Consider the following 14729-nt stretch of genomic DNA (forward strand, 5'->3'; position numbering starts at 1 on the left):
GAAATATCTAGTAAAGTTTATTTTTATCCACTCAGATCAAAATTCTCATTCAGGGAGTTGCATAATGTCTGAAGAGGAAAGTACGATATATTGTGTTTAGTCTATTGGTCAGATATATAAATTTCTAGTACTTTCGAATGTGGGCCTTTAAAGTAGGCTACAGCACAAAAAAAAACAACAGCTTATTGGGTGGTATATGATATTTTTCAACAGATCAAAGTATAGGAAAGCTGCAGTACCTTGGAATTTTGGAAAATAGACACCTTTGTGTTAATAGGGACCTGTGGCTGCTTTCCTAGACATACCGTATTTTCCGGTTTGTAAGATACACTTTTCCCCCCAAAACTGGCGGAAAAATGGGGGTGTATCTTACAAACCGCATATTGCTTACCGGGGCAGCAGTGGTGGTTAAGGGTCGGTGATACAGTGGGCTGGGAGTGCGTGTCAATGTAATGGAGCAGCTCAGGAAGGTCAGAGTGCGGAGGGCCGGCAATACTGTGGGAATGTGGGGTGTTATGGTAGCAAGCGCCAGTGATCTGCTGGTGGGATCGGAGGGTCAGTGTGCGGCAGCTGAGGGTCCACAATACTGCGAGCACCATTGATCTGCGGGCTGCTTTGAATTGCCATCAGTTGACGTGATGGACTTCAAGAAAATGGCCATGGAGGCGAATCTGCGCCACCTCCGAGGCCCCTTTCTTGAAGTCCATCGTATCAACGGCCAGCAATTCAATGGAGCCCATAGTCCGTTGGCAGATCAATGGTGCTCACCGACACTACACCCCATGAGCCCTCAGTATCACCACATGTGGCTCCTCTTATTTTGATACACAGCCAAAATAAACACATGGTTGGGGGCTGCAGCCTGTAGCCATGGGCTTTATGATGGCTAGGGGTACCCTACACCAATTTTATATTTATTTATTTTTACTCCAATCTACAGTGACCCGCATACAAGGTCTGTACAGTCAGACGCTATCACAGAGTCTGTGGGCACATCTGACTGCAACCAATCACAGATGTGGAGACTGCCGGTGGACGGGGGAAGCAGTGAATATTGGTTCGCGATAATGAGTGGCCCTGGAAATGGAATGAGTGGCCACGGCAGAAGTTACAGCGGCACTGGAGACTACCTAAATATGAAGCACTTGCTCCATATCCCCTATGCTTTCTACCACTATTTTTATGTGCCGGATACTGGGGAATTTGGTGAATAATTTGAATTTCAGCAGATTCACTCATCTCTATTATTTACATGTGCTGACTTATCTAGTTACACTAAAACATATTACATATTCCATTGCCAGTGTCCAAGACAGTGCAACTTAGAATAATTTCTTCAATACCTGCTTTATTTGTGTTCATACTCCCTTATTAAAAATAAATTGCAGAATGGCAAACATTTTTTTCCATATAAAGATCATTAAATCATAAAGCGAATGTTTGCTCCGATGACTGACTCATGATGATGAAACCTCATGATCCAGTAAGTAATTACTACTCTCTTTGTAAATTTATTCCTGGTGATTATATAAAGATCTTGAGCACCGATGTAGAAGAAGTCCCTCCATCTGTGATACAAGACTAGACGATGGATCCCGGCACTTATACGCTCTACCATGTTGATGGCATTGACTCCAGAGGAGCTCTGGAGCAATATTTTTCAGGTAAAGACGAAATGGTCTTTGGAGAAGACTCCATAATATTTCCAACTGAAAGTCTTATAAAAACTTTCAAAGAAGGTATGTATCATAACATTTCTAGCTCTCTATTGGTAACCACCTTAGATAACAAAATATAAATTGGGTATTGAATATGTTGAAAATATTGGGTTTCTGTGAGGGCAGAATGATTGTTTTCGCGTTGTAATTTTCTGATCTCCGGAAATCATGTTGATGATGATAAAGTGTAAATCTAACAATTCTATTTTGGATGATTTTGTTTTGATTCTGTTGTTTTATAACAATTTATAATTCACTAGTTTCTGCTTATTAACAGAAATAGAACACATGCTGAGTTGTTTCGGTAACTTCCGAGATAAGGAAATGCAGTAGATTAGTGTGTAAATATGTGCTGTTTTTATAACTTTCAGTCACTTTTTTAGCAGCTTACCTAATTCTGTAGGTGCAACCACCTGTGTGATCCATGAATGTCTACTATAGGAATAGCTATTCGAGCTGTGCTGGATCTGGTTATAAAGGGCTTGTGGGCCAGACATTCTTAAATGACCTATCCTTAGAATAGATAATCAATATTAGATTGGTGGGGGGTCCAATAGCTAGCCCCCCGTGTAGCACAGCTTCTGTTCAAGCAGGTCAGCGTGTTTACATTTGTACATTTCTACTCCATCAATGGATTACATTGGAATGATTATGTTGTAATCTTTCCTCATTACCCTTCCATGTTAAGAAATGTAATTTATCATTTTTTAATATATATATATTTTTATACAGGTCATCTTAAAGGAGACATCTTAATTGATCTAAGTGTTGGTGGCCTCGTTCATCATTTATTTGGGGCCTGTGAGTTTTTCAAACACATCATAGTGCTGAGGGTCAGAGACAGATGTATCTTGGAGCTCAAAAGATGGGTGGATGGACGTACAGGAGCGTTTGATTGGAGCCATGTCACACAACTTCATGTTGACCTAAAAGGATGCACGTAAGTTGATTACCAAAATTTAGGAAAATCCAGTCATTGTCATGGTTGCCTTTACAATAAGGATGTGAAAAGAGCTGTATTTATAAGTAGACACAGAAGGCACAAGCCTTGTCTAGAACAAGGGAGGGGCTCTTTATAGAAATATTTGGGATGTATTTTCCGTCATATACTTATCGCAGTGAAATTTTTATTTCTAAAATCAAAAAAAGAGGTGAGCAGGATTCTGCAATTACCAAATGCTAGGTCAGTTACCCAACAAGCTAGGGGCTACTAAACTTAATAACTGTAGTGTAAATTGGTAGGCTGTAACGTCGGTGTCAATGCACTGTTAGGCTGAGCTACTCATCGCTGTGGCCGGCCAGCTCGATCTCCTGCTCTTTCTCTGGACTCCATGCTCCAGGACCTTTGCACATTATGCAGGTCAACTAGCAGCAACCTAAGGGCACGCAGACTCCGGCCTCTTAAAAGGGCTGCACACACACACTGAACGTGTTCCCCAGCTTATAACTGGGAGGCACAGATTACTTAAGGCACGTTCCCCTGTAGGGAGGTGCCTGAACAACTAGGTTCCTAGGGTTACTATTTCTATCAGTACTCTAGTTTGTATCCCATCCTGTCAGTCTCCAGTTCTGTTTCCTGTGTGATTGCTTCAGTCCCGTCTTGTCAGTCTTGTCTGCCTCTTGTATCTGCTTTCAGAGATTGATGATGGGATTTAACTTGTTATTAACCTTGGGTGGATCTCCAATCCTCCCGCATCTGTTAGAGGCTATTGTAGACTGATCAAATCAGCTGTTGTGAGCAGGGAAAGATGAGACTTGGTGTGTGAGCCTGCATCGAATTTAGGGACATGACCTATCAAGTACCAGTACGTCATAGGTTGTGAAGAGGTTAAACAGTTTTGGCAAACCAAACCTGAAATATTTCCTCCATTTATGTAACGCCTGCCTGGATCAACAGACTCAGATGGGATGTAATGGACAGGCTAGAGGGAAGCCATTCACCATGCAGGACCCCCAGAACCCTGAAACCCTTTAACCCCTATACAGGGATTTGGAATTACACAGGGCCCTGGAGATCACTACCTGAGGAAGGCTGCAGCCCGATGAGAGTAGTCGTCAGGCAGGGTCAAACCAGGAATATCAGAACAGGAACAGAATCGGCAGCTAAGGACGTAATCAGAAAACGTAGCAGAGGTCAAATCCGGATCGGGCAGCGAGGTACAAAAACAGCAGGCAGAAGGGTAGTCAGGAAACATGCAGAAGTCAGCACACAGGAATCACAAAACAGAATAGGGCAGACCAGGAGCCAGGAAATCAGAACTATCTCTGGCAATGGTCAGCAGAGAGGATGGGAACTAAGAAGGGTGTGGTGTCTTCCCATTGGCTGTAGCTGAATGCTGGCAACTTCAGCTGGAAGACACATGCCACCCACAGTCAGCCAGTGGTACTGCAGATCCCAAGATAACCCAGTCCAGTGGATGATCAGAGCCTGCGCCCACCGGTGCCGCTGGCATCTACTACTCTCCCATCACCAGCACCATCCACGGCAGGAACACGGCGTCGCCTGACGATAGGAGCAGAAGTCGCTGGAGCGAACTCCGGTGGTGACGTAACAATTTACTATAACAATATATTTACAAATTTTAGTTTAACACACATGAAGTCTCCCTAGCTAAAAAGAACCACATAAAAACAAATGCCTGAAAGCTATGAGCACAAAAAAATGCTGCAACAGACCTCAGTATCGGGATGTGGTGAATGTAGTGTACGGCTGCCAAAATGTAATTTTATGATAGGTGGGTAGAGAGGAAAAGGGGACATATGTTTGGTTTAAACATCTCCCACCCTTATCAAAAATCCTTATCCTTAAATAAAGGAGGTGCTATATAGGTAAACCCACGGACAGTAATTTAAGTCAATAGACAATACTAATATAGTTGTGCCTATGATTGTTAACTGCGACTAGTCAAACAGTTGCAAAACCTTAACCTTTTATTGTTTTTTTTTAACATATATATTTTTTTCATTTTATGTGTATTTTAAATATTGATGATCTTCCCCTTGAACTAAACTGAAATGGGATTTATGGAAACCAAAAATGCTAGATTGCGAAGTTGCTACATGTAGCGTCACAATCGGAAATAGATCTGTGGCAACAGCAGAGAGTATGGTGGTGAGGTGTATAGTATCTAAAGTAGACAAATTAAATATGTATACAGTATATGTATGTCTAAATCCACTGTCTATGGAAGGTAATAGTTTAGTCTTGGTGGTATTATAGTCCTTTATCTAGTGCTAAACTTTAGGAATAAACCCGTCCTATTCAATTCGATAAGTAGAACAATCTGTTTGTTCATTTTTTCACATCTTTTATAGTGATGCAATGCAAGACCATGAAGGAAAAGTGAAATCAGCCCTTGAACATGTTTTGAAATGTGATCTTCATAAAGAAGATATCATGGATCCGATCGTCTTACCACTTGCGGATTGTATGACCAGTGCCTTGCTTCTAGATTTGATTTCCAGAGATCAAGAAGATTACATGAGATATCTCAAGAAGTTCTCAAAGTTACTGAAACCTGGAGGACACATTATGTTGTTTGCATGTTTAGAGGGAACGTATGCAACAATTGGGAAAGAAAAGATTTATTTTTTCAATCATGATGAGGATTTTGTCAGGAAAGCTCTGGTTGATGCGGGATTTGTAATTGATAATTGCAAGGTTAAGAAGAGAACGAATGTGAGTGACCTTACTGACTATAAGGCCATCATATTCGTTTCAGCCCACAAAGAGAAATAAGTCTAATTACTGTAACAAAAATCCTAAAATGTAATACATATATGAAGTTGTATGCGTAAGGCTTTAAAAGACAATCTAATATTTAAATCAAGGCTTCATGCTGAGAATCATGATCATTTCTTTAATTTGTGTAATTTTTGTAACTTGTATCATTTGCATGTTACTATTCTATAATTAAAAAACCTATAACAATGGTGGCTAACCAATGGGTCAGTGGAGTGTGACTAGGACCAACAAATTAGCTGTAAGCAAAATATAGTCAAATGATAGCCAAAAAAAACATAGAAACCTAAAAAGAAGATGACCACACAAATAAAATTATAGATTGTTACTGAAGAAAAAAAATGTGAAAAAAATTGAATATACAGATATGGGTACAAAGATATCTCTCAAATCATTTAATATTAAAGTAACATATAACATAAAAAGTACAATAGTAAAATTACATAATCATCTAATATATAAAGCTGAATGTGTGTATGTATGTGTGTGTGTGTGTGTATGTCCGGGATTGGAATCTGCACCGTCGCAGCTACAGCCTCAAAATTTTGCACACCCACATGTCTGGACCCCGAGAGCGTCATAGGCTATCTTGTGAGGCGAAATTTTAACCTCGCGCGTTCCAATTTACCAATCAATTTTGCCCCTATCTACATAATGGGGAAAAAGTGAAACGAAAAGTGTATCTGTGTAATTTAACCCCGCGCTTTACAGTTACTCTCCAAAAAACATGCCTCCATTAAAGTAAATGGAGCCTGGAACTACAGGTTATTAGTAGGAGCTGTGATTGGTTGCTATGGGAAGAAAAGACATTTATAGTATAAGAAGCTTATATGTGAGGTAATAAGATGTCGATGGGGAGACGGATAGAGAGAGACAGACAGAGACAGACAGACAGACAGAGAGACAGACAAAGAGACAGACAGACAGAGAGACAGACAGGGAAAGAGACAGAGAGATAGAGACAGACAGGGAAAGAGACAGACAGAGACAAACAGTGACAGAGACAGACAGAGACAGACGGTTAAAGATACAGACAGAGACAGACGGTTAAAGAGACAGACAGAGACAGACGATGAAAGAGACAGAGACAGATAGGGAAAGAGATAGACAGAGACAGAAATGGGAAAAGAGACAGACAGAGAAGGTCCTGGAAAGAGACTGACCTGGAAAGAGACAGACCTAGAAAGAGACAGACCTGGAAAGAGACAGATGGGGAAACAGACAGATGGGAAAAGAGACAGACAGACATGCAGACAGGGACAGAGACAGGCAGACAGGGAAGGAGGAGACAGCCAGAGAGACAGACAAAGATAGATGGGGAAAGACACAGACCTTGATAGAGACAGATGAGGAAAGAGACAGAGAAATAGAGACTGACAAGGGAAGAGACAGACAGAGACAGGCAGACAGGGAAAGAGACAGACAGGAAAAGACACAGATAAAGAGACGGGGATAAAGACGGGGAAAGAGACAGACCTGGGAAAGAGACGGATGGGGAAAGAAATAGAGAGAGATAGAGACAGACAAAAAAAGAGTCAGACGGGGAAAGACACAGACCTGGAAAGAGACAGACGGAGCACATTACTTGGCCAATATAGTTACATCTGTGTGGAATATCTGTGGAGTTGAAATATATGTTGTGAAATGCTTCTATTAGCTTAGTTTTTGCCTTTTAATAATTACATTTCTATCTATTTGTTTTGTGGTTTTTGTGTGCAGAATAAATTTTTGTTAATAAATTCTATTTTGTTAACAACAGTTATTAACCCGGGCGAAGCCGGGTAGTACAGCTAGTATAATAATAAAATAGCAAAAATGTCCCAGGTATGGATACATTAGTAAGGGATATGTAGATGCCCATTAAAAAATATTATAAAATTGACAAATATAATAATTAGTGTATCTTCGATGCATAAACCCCGTGAATAAATAAGTAAATAGGTATATTGTAATGCTTGGCACTATGGAGTAGTGTGTTACTATGTGATGTAGTATGAAGTTAGTAACCAGATGGCACTGGAAACACTAGTATACTGAGAGAGCAGAGAGAAAGTCAGACTAGCCAGGATCATTAACCAAGAGGACACATCAAAACACAGGGAGCAGGCAGAAGCAAGGTCAAGATACAGGCCGAGGGTGAGGACACCAGGAGAATATGTATGAGATGCAAGGAGCAGGTGGGGACGTGGTCATGAGAAGATCTGAGGTCAGAAGCCAGAAGGTAACAACAAGGTCTAGGGGGGCGGGCAGAGCAGACTCAATAACAGTCCAGGTTTGAGTAGCCGAGATCCGATAACAAGACACAACAGAAGCCAAGCTCTTACTGCAGAACAGGAAATATGACTGGCATTGCTCCAGCCGAGCACGCTCCTAATTAGAGTTGAGCGCGGTTCGTGGTTCGTGGTTCTCCAGTTCGCGGCTCGAGTGATTTTGGGGCATGTTCTAGATCGAACTAGAACTCGAGCTTTTTGCAAAAGCTCGATAGTTCTAGATACGTTCGAGAACGGTTCTAGCAGCAAAAAGCAGGGCTTTTTACAGCTACAGTGTGCAGGAGCCATCGCTGGCAGCCTGCCACAAGCTGGTAACCAAGATAAACATCGGGTATCCAAGCAAAGCGCTTTGGTTAGTAACCCGATGTTTATCTTAGTTACGTGCAGGAAGCCCACACTTTCCCGCTCAGCTCGCTCCGCCCCCTCCTGCCCGCGGCATGTACACATACATACACAAACACACACACACACACACATCCCCCCCCCCACCCCCCCCCATCCCCCCCATCCCCCCCCCGCCCGCCCGCCGCTCGCTCGCTCGCTCGCTCGCTCGGCTTACCTGCGGTGATGAAGTCCCGCCATCCCGACCTCAGCGCTGTCACTGTCCTCCATGGCCGCCGCTTGTCACATCACCTATCGCTTCCGACCCGAGACTGACTAGCGGTGACGTCACGGACCTCTCGCGATACTTGCTGTGAAGGCGCCGGTCATTGACCTCAGTGACAGGGGCTGTCAGTGTGCTGGAGATCAGCGCAGGTAATGTACCTCGCTGACAGCAGCACTTGTCACCCCCCTGCAGTGACCTGGGCTGACCCATTGATGTTAGCTCAGGTCACTGCACTGCTCTCCCAGTCAATGGGGAACATCCTGCTCTTCATTGACTGGGACAGTGTGGATCGTCATGGCAACCCCTTGGATTACACCAGACCTGGATTTGTTTTTCAATCTAATAAATTGGTTAAAGAGGGAATGTTTTGGGGAGTGTTTTTTCAAATAAAAATGTGTTTGTCGTCTATTTTTTTTTATTACTGACTGGGTTGGTGATGTCGGGTATCTGATAGACGCCTGACCTCACCAACCCCAGGGCTTGATGCCAGGTGACATTACACATCTGGTATTAACCCCAAATATTACCCCGTTTGCCACCGCACCAGGGCGCGGGATGAGCTGGGGCGAAGCACCAGGATTGGCGCATCTAATGGATGCGCCACTTCTGGGGCGGCTGCGGCCTGCTATTTTTAGGCTGGGGAGATTCCAATAACCATGGACCTCCCTAGTCTGAGAATATCAGGCCCCAGCTGTCTGCTTTACCTTGGCTGGTGATCCAATTTTGGGGGACCCCTACGTGTTTTTTTTTTTAATTATTTATTTAATTTAAAATAACAGCGTGGGGTGCCCTCAGTTTTGGATTACCAGCCAAGGTGAGGTTGCCAGCTGTGGTCTGCAGGCTGCAGCCGTCTGCTTTACCCTAGCTGGCTACAAAACTAGGGGGAACCCTATGTCATTTTTTTTTCATTTTTTTGGCTAAATACAAAGCTAAGCACCCCTTAGTGCCACATGAAAGGTACCAAAGGGTGTTCCACTTTTTCTCCATTTTTTTCTCCACTTTCTCTCCACTTTTTCTCCACTTTTTCTCCATTTTTTTCTCCACTTTTTCTCCACTTTTTCTCCACTTTTTCTCCACTTTTTCTCCACTTTTTCTCCACTTTTTCTCCTCTTAATCTCCACTTTTTCTCCTCTTATGCTCCACTTTTTCTCCACTTTTTCTCCACTTTTTCTCCACTTTTTTCTCCACTTTTTCTCCTCTTATGCTCCACTTTTTCTCCACTTTTTCTCCACTTTTTCTCCTCTTATGCTCCACTTTTTCTCCACTTTTTCTCCACGTTCTCTCCACTTTTTTCTCCACTTTTTCTCCTCTTATGCTCCACTTTTTCTCCACTTTTTCTCCACTTTTTCTCCTCTTATGCTCCACTTTTTCTCCACTTTTTCTCCACTTTTTCTCCACTTTTTCTCCACGTTTTCTCCACTTTTTTCTCCACTTTTTCTCCTCTTATGCTCCACTTTTTCTCCACTTTTTCTCCACTTTTTCTCCACTTTTTCTCCTCTTATGCTCCACTTTTTCTCCACTTTTTCTCCACTTTTTCTCCACTTTTTTCTCCACTTTTTCTCCTCTTATGCTCCACTTTTTCTCCACTTTTTCTCCACTTTTTCTCCTCTTATGCTCCACTTTTTCTCCACTTTTTCTCCACTTTTTCTCCACTTTTTCTCCACGTTTTCTCCACTTTTTTCTCCACTTTTTCTCCTCTTATGCTCCACTTTTTCTCCACTTTTTCTCCACTTTTTCTCCACTTTTTCTCCTCTTATGCTCCACTTTTTCTCCACTTTTTCTCCACGTTCTCTCCACTTTTTCTCCACTTTTTCTCCACTTTTTCTCCACGTTCTCTCCACTTTTTTCTCCACTTTTTCTCCTCTTATGCTCCACTTTTTCTCCACTTTTTCTCCACTTTTTCTCCACTTTTTCTCCACGTTTTCTCCACTTTTTTCTCCACTTTTTCTCCTCTTATGCTCCACTTTTTCTCCACTTTTTCTCCACTTTTTCTCCACTTTTTCTCCTCTTATGCTCCACTTTTTCTCCACTTTTTCTCCACTTTTTCTCCACTTTTTCTCCTCTTAATCTCCACTTTTTCTCCTCTTATGCTCCACTTTTTCTCCACTTTTTTCTCCACTTTTTCTCCACTTTTTCTCCTCTTATGCTCCACTTTTTCTCCACTTTTTTCTCCACTTTTTCTCCACTTTTTCTCCTCTTATGCTCCACTTTTTCTCCACTTTTTTCTCCACTTTTTTCTCCACTTTTTCTCCTCTTAATCTCCACTTTTTCTCCACTTTTTCTCCACTTTTTCTCCACTTTTTTGTCCACTTTTTCTCCACTTTTTCTCCTCTTAATCTCCACTTTTTCTCCACTTTTTCTCCACTTTTTCTCCACTTTTTTGTCCACTTTTTCTCCACTTTTTCTCCTCTTATGCTCCACTTTTTCTCCACTTTTTTCTCCACTTTTTTCTCCACTTTTTCTCCTCTTAATCTCCACTTTTTCTCCACTTTTTCTCCACTTTTTCTCCACTTTTTCTCCACTTTTTTCTCCACTTTTTCTCCACTTTTTCTCCTCTTATGTTCCACTTATTCTCCACTTTTTCTCCACTTTTTCTCCACTTTTTCTCCTCTTATGTTCCACTTATTCTCCACTTTTTCTCCACTTTTTCTCCACTTTTTCTCCTCTTATGCTCCACTTTTTCTCCACTTTTTCTCCACTTTTTCTCCACTTTTTCTCCTCTTATGCTCCACTTTTTCTCCACTTTTTCTTCACTTTTTTCTCCACTTTTTCTCCTCTTATGCTCCACTTTTTCTCCACTTTTTCTCCACTTTTTCTCCACTTTTTCTCCTCTTAATCTCCACTTTTTCTCCTCTTATGCTCCACTTTTTCTCCACTTTTTTCTCCACTTTTTCTCCACTTTTTCTCCTCTTATGCTCCACTTTTTCTCCACTTTTTTCTCCACTTTTTTCTCCACTTTTTCTCCTCTTAATCTCCACTTTTTCTCCACTTTTTCTCCACTTTTTCTCCACTTTTTCTCCACTTTTTTCTCCACTTTTTCTCCACTTTTTCTCCTCTTATGTTCCACTTATTCTCCACTTTTTCTCCACTTTTTCTCTACTTTTTCTATGGTCGGTCTACCCATTAGCTCTGCCATGCATAGTGTAGCTCTACACCTACTGCACATGTTACTTTATGATTGACATCTCTTTCGTACCAGAGCTGTCTAAGTCTACTCTGACCCCATATTTGTCATTACTATATTGTCCTTGTACTGTATTATGACATTTGTATCATGTGTTTCATTTCTTGCTGTGTTGCAATTTTTTTGCTGCATCCCAATTGTACCTCTACATTGTTCGAGTTTATGTTATTGTTCTCTCACTCTTATGTGATACTGATTATTGTCATTTTTCATGATTACATGCAGATAAGTCCAATCTGACGAAGGCTCAGGCCGAAACGTCATTTGTAACTTGTTTTGGACAAAAACATATATGCTTATGAAAAAAAAATTTTCTTAATACGGACCAATAAAGAGTGATTTTGCATTACTATCCATTGTGACTTACTGACTTAGTCTGGGAGATATAGAGTGCCGAGGTTACTCACTAATTTTATCTATTATTACCTCTGAGCACCTATATACCAGTGAGCAGAGCTTCCTCTACAGTAGTTCTCCTGATTAGGCATGCCCTTACCTCATGAGCAGGGCATTGCAGCTTTGGTAGCAACCATTACGACATGGACTCTGCTGCTGTGGACCCGGGGAGAGTGAGTGCAGATTCATTGCACCCACACTCCTCACATGAAGGGTCCGCACTCCTAGAAAATGGGGGATACGTTCCCTGAGTGTCTCCCCCCCATATTCTAGACGGTCCAGAGTCGTCGTGGGACCCCTTTATTTTTTTTCTTACAATAAATTGGTGAAAGAGGAAATGTTTTGGGGACTGTTTTTTCAAATAAATTTCTTTTGTCGATTTTTTGTTTTTGTTAGTACTGACAGTTTATGATGTTGGGTATCTAATAGACGCCATGACATCACAAACTGCTGGGCTTGATCTCAGGTGACTTTACAGCTAGTATCAACCCGATTTATTACCCCGTTTGCCACTGCACCAGGGCACGGGATGAGCTGGGGTGAAGCGCCAGGATTGGCGCATCTAGTGGATGCGCCACGTCTGGGGTGCCTGCGGCCTGCTATTTTTAGGCTGTGAAGGCCCAATAACTATGGACCTTCCCACCCTGAGAATACCAGACCACAGCTGTCCGCTTTACCTTGGCTGGTGATCCAATTTGGGGGGTCCCCTACTTTTATTGTGTAATTATTAATATTTATAAAATAATTATAAAAAAGAGCCTGAGGGGACCTCCACATTGGATCCCCAACCACGGTAAAGCTGCCAGCTGTGGTTTTCAGGCTACAGCCGTCTGCTTTACCCTAGCTGGCTATCAAAAATGGGGGGACCCAACGTAATTTTTTTTTTTTAACTATTTTTTAAATAGAAAAAATTAATGGGCTTCCCTGTATTTTGATTGCCAACCAAGGTAACGGCAGGCAGATGGGGGTGGCAACCCATAGCTGTCTGCTTTATCTGCGCTGAGAATCAAAAATACCGCGGAGCGCTACGTCATTTTTTTAAAGATTTATTTTTACAGCACTGTGATGTCCAGCAATCAAAATACAGGGAAGCCCATTTTATTTTTAGTTATTTAAATAAATAATTAAAAAAAATATATGTTAGCTCCCACTGCATTTTTTGTATTGCTAGCTAAGGGTAATCCAAGCAGCTACTGGCTGCTAACCCCCACTGCTTGGTGTTACCTTCACTGGCAATGGAAAATCCAGGGAAGCATTTTTTTTTTTTTTTGCCAAAAAGCTACAAAAAAAGGACGTGAGCTTCGCCATATTTTTGTATGCTAGCCAGGTATAGCAGGCAGGTGCTGGAAGAGTTGGATACAGCGCCAGAAGATGGCGCTTCTATGAAAATGCCATTTTCTGAGGCGGCTGCAGACTGCAAATCGCAGCAGTGGGGCCCAGAAAGCTCAGGCCAACCTGTGCTGCGGATTCCAATCCCCAGCTGCCTAGTTGTACCTGGCTGGACACAAAAATGGGGCAAAGCCTACGTCATTTGTTTTCTAATTATTTCATGAAATTCATGAAATAATAAAAAAAGGGCTTCCCTTTATTTTTGGTTCCCAGCCGGGTACAAATAGGCAACTGGGGGTTGGGGGCAGCCGTACCTGCCTGCTGTACCTGGCTAGCATACAAAAATATGGCGAAGCCACATAATTTTTTCAGGGGGCAAAAAACTTCTGCATACAGTCCTGGATGGAGTATGCTGAGCCTTGTAGTTCTGCAGCTGCTGTCTGTCTGTATGGAGAAGAGCAGACAGCAGCTGCAGAACTACAAGGCTCAGCATACTCCATCCAGGACTGCATGCAGAAGTTTTTTGCCCACCAAAAAAATGACGTGGGCTTCGCCATATTTTTGTATGCTAGCCAGGTACAGCTGGCAGCCACGGGCTGCCTCCAACCCCCAGTTGCCTATTTGTACCCGGCTGGGAACCAAAAATATAGGGAAGCCCGTTTTTTTTTAATTATTTCACTTATTTCATGAAATAATTAAAAAACAAATGACGTGGGCTTCGCCCTATTTTTGTGTCCAGCCGGGTACAACTAGGCAGCTGGGGATTGGAATCCGCAGCACAGGTTAGCCCGAGGTTTGTGGGCGCCTCTGCTGCGGATTTCAGTCCGCAGCCGTCCCAGAAAATGGCGCTCTCATAGAAGCGCCATCATCTGGCGCTGTATCCAACTCTTCCAACAGCCCTGGAGCCGGGTGGCTTGTTGGGTAATCATGAGTTAATACTGGCTTTGTTTTACCAGCCAGTATTAAGCCAGAGATTCTTAATGTCAGGCACGTTTGACCCGGCCATTAAGAATCTCCAATAAAGGGTTAAAAAAAGACACCACACAGAGAAAAAATACTTTAATAGAAATAAATACACAGACACATTAGAGACTCCATCTTTATTACCCCTGTCAGCCCTCCACGATCCTGCTCTTCTGTCTTCTTTCTTTCTAGTGTAGTAGTAGTGACGATTGTAGTGAGGGGCATCACTTGGGGCTGGGGAACCTCCATCCTAACTACAATGCTCACTACAATCGGGAAGCAGCGTGCAGCCTTCACTCCGTGAGTGATCACTGCTGGCTGCTAGCGGTAACAGCGGTAACGCTGACAGACGCGTTACCATAGCAACGGTGCTCCCGGAGCCGCGGTTAGCGGTGACGTCACCGCTAACTGCGTTGCTATGGCAACGGTGATCTCCGTTAATGACCGGCTGTGTCAGCCGGTCCCTAACGGAACGGGGAGTCGACCGTGTGCTAGAGCATGTCGCCGGTACACGGCGATA

The 14729-nt window shown here is 42.6% G+C and overlaps 1 protein-coding gene across 1 annotated transcript; it reads left to right on the top strand.

Annotated features, from left to right (window-relative positions):
• The first annotated feature begins 1566 nt into the window (after positions 1–1566).
• LOC142256307 (indolethylamine N-methyltransferase-like) lies at positions 1567–7717 on the top strand. The gene is made up of 3 exons (XM_075327923.1): positions 1567–1739; positions 2451–2658; positions 5034–7717. The coding sequence occupies exons 1-3, from the start codon at positions 1589–1591 to the stop codon at positions 5455–5457; spliced, it is 783 nt and encodes a 260-aa protein (XP_075184038.1). The 5' UTR covers positions 1567–1588; the 3' UTR covers positions 5458–7717.
• The last annotated feature ends 7012 nt before the right edge of the window (positions 7718–14729 follow it).

This window comes from Anomaloglossus baeobatrachus, chromosome 11 (assembly GCF_048569485.1).
Source record: "Anomaloglossus baeobatrachus isolate aAnoBae1 chromosome 11, aAnoBae1.hap1, whole genome shotgun sequence".
In the NCBI taxonomy this organism is placed as follows: Eukaryota; Metazoa; Chordata; class Amphibia; order Anura; family Aromobatidae; genus Anomaloglossus; species Anomaloglossus baeobatrachus.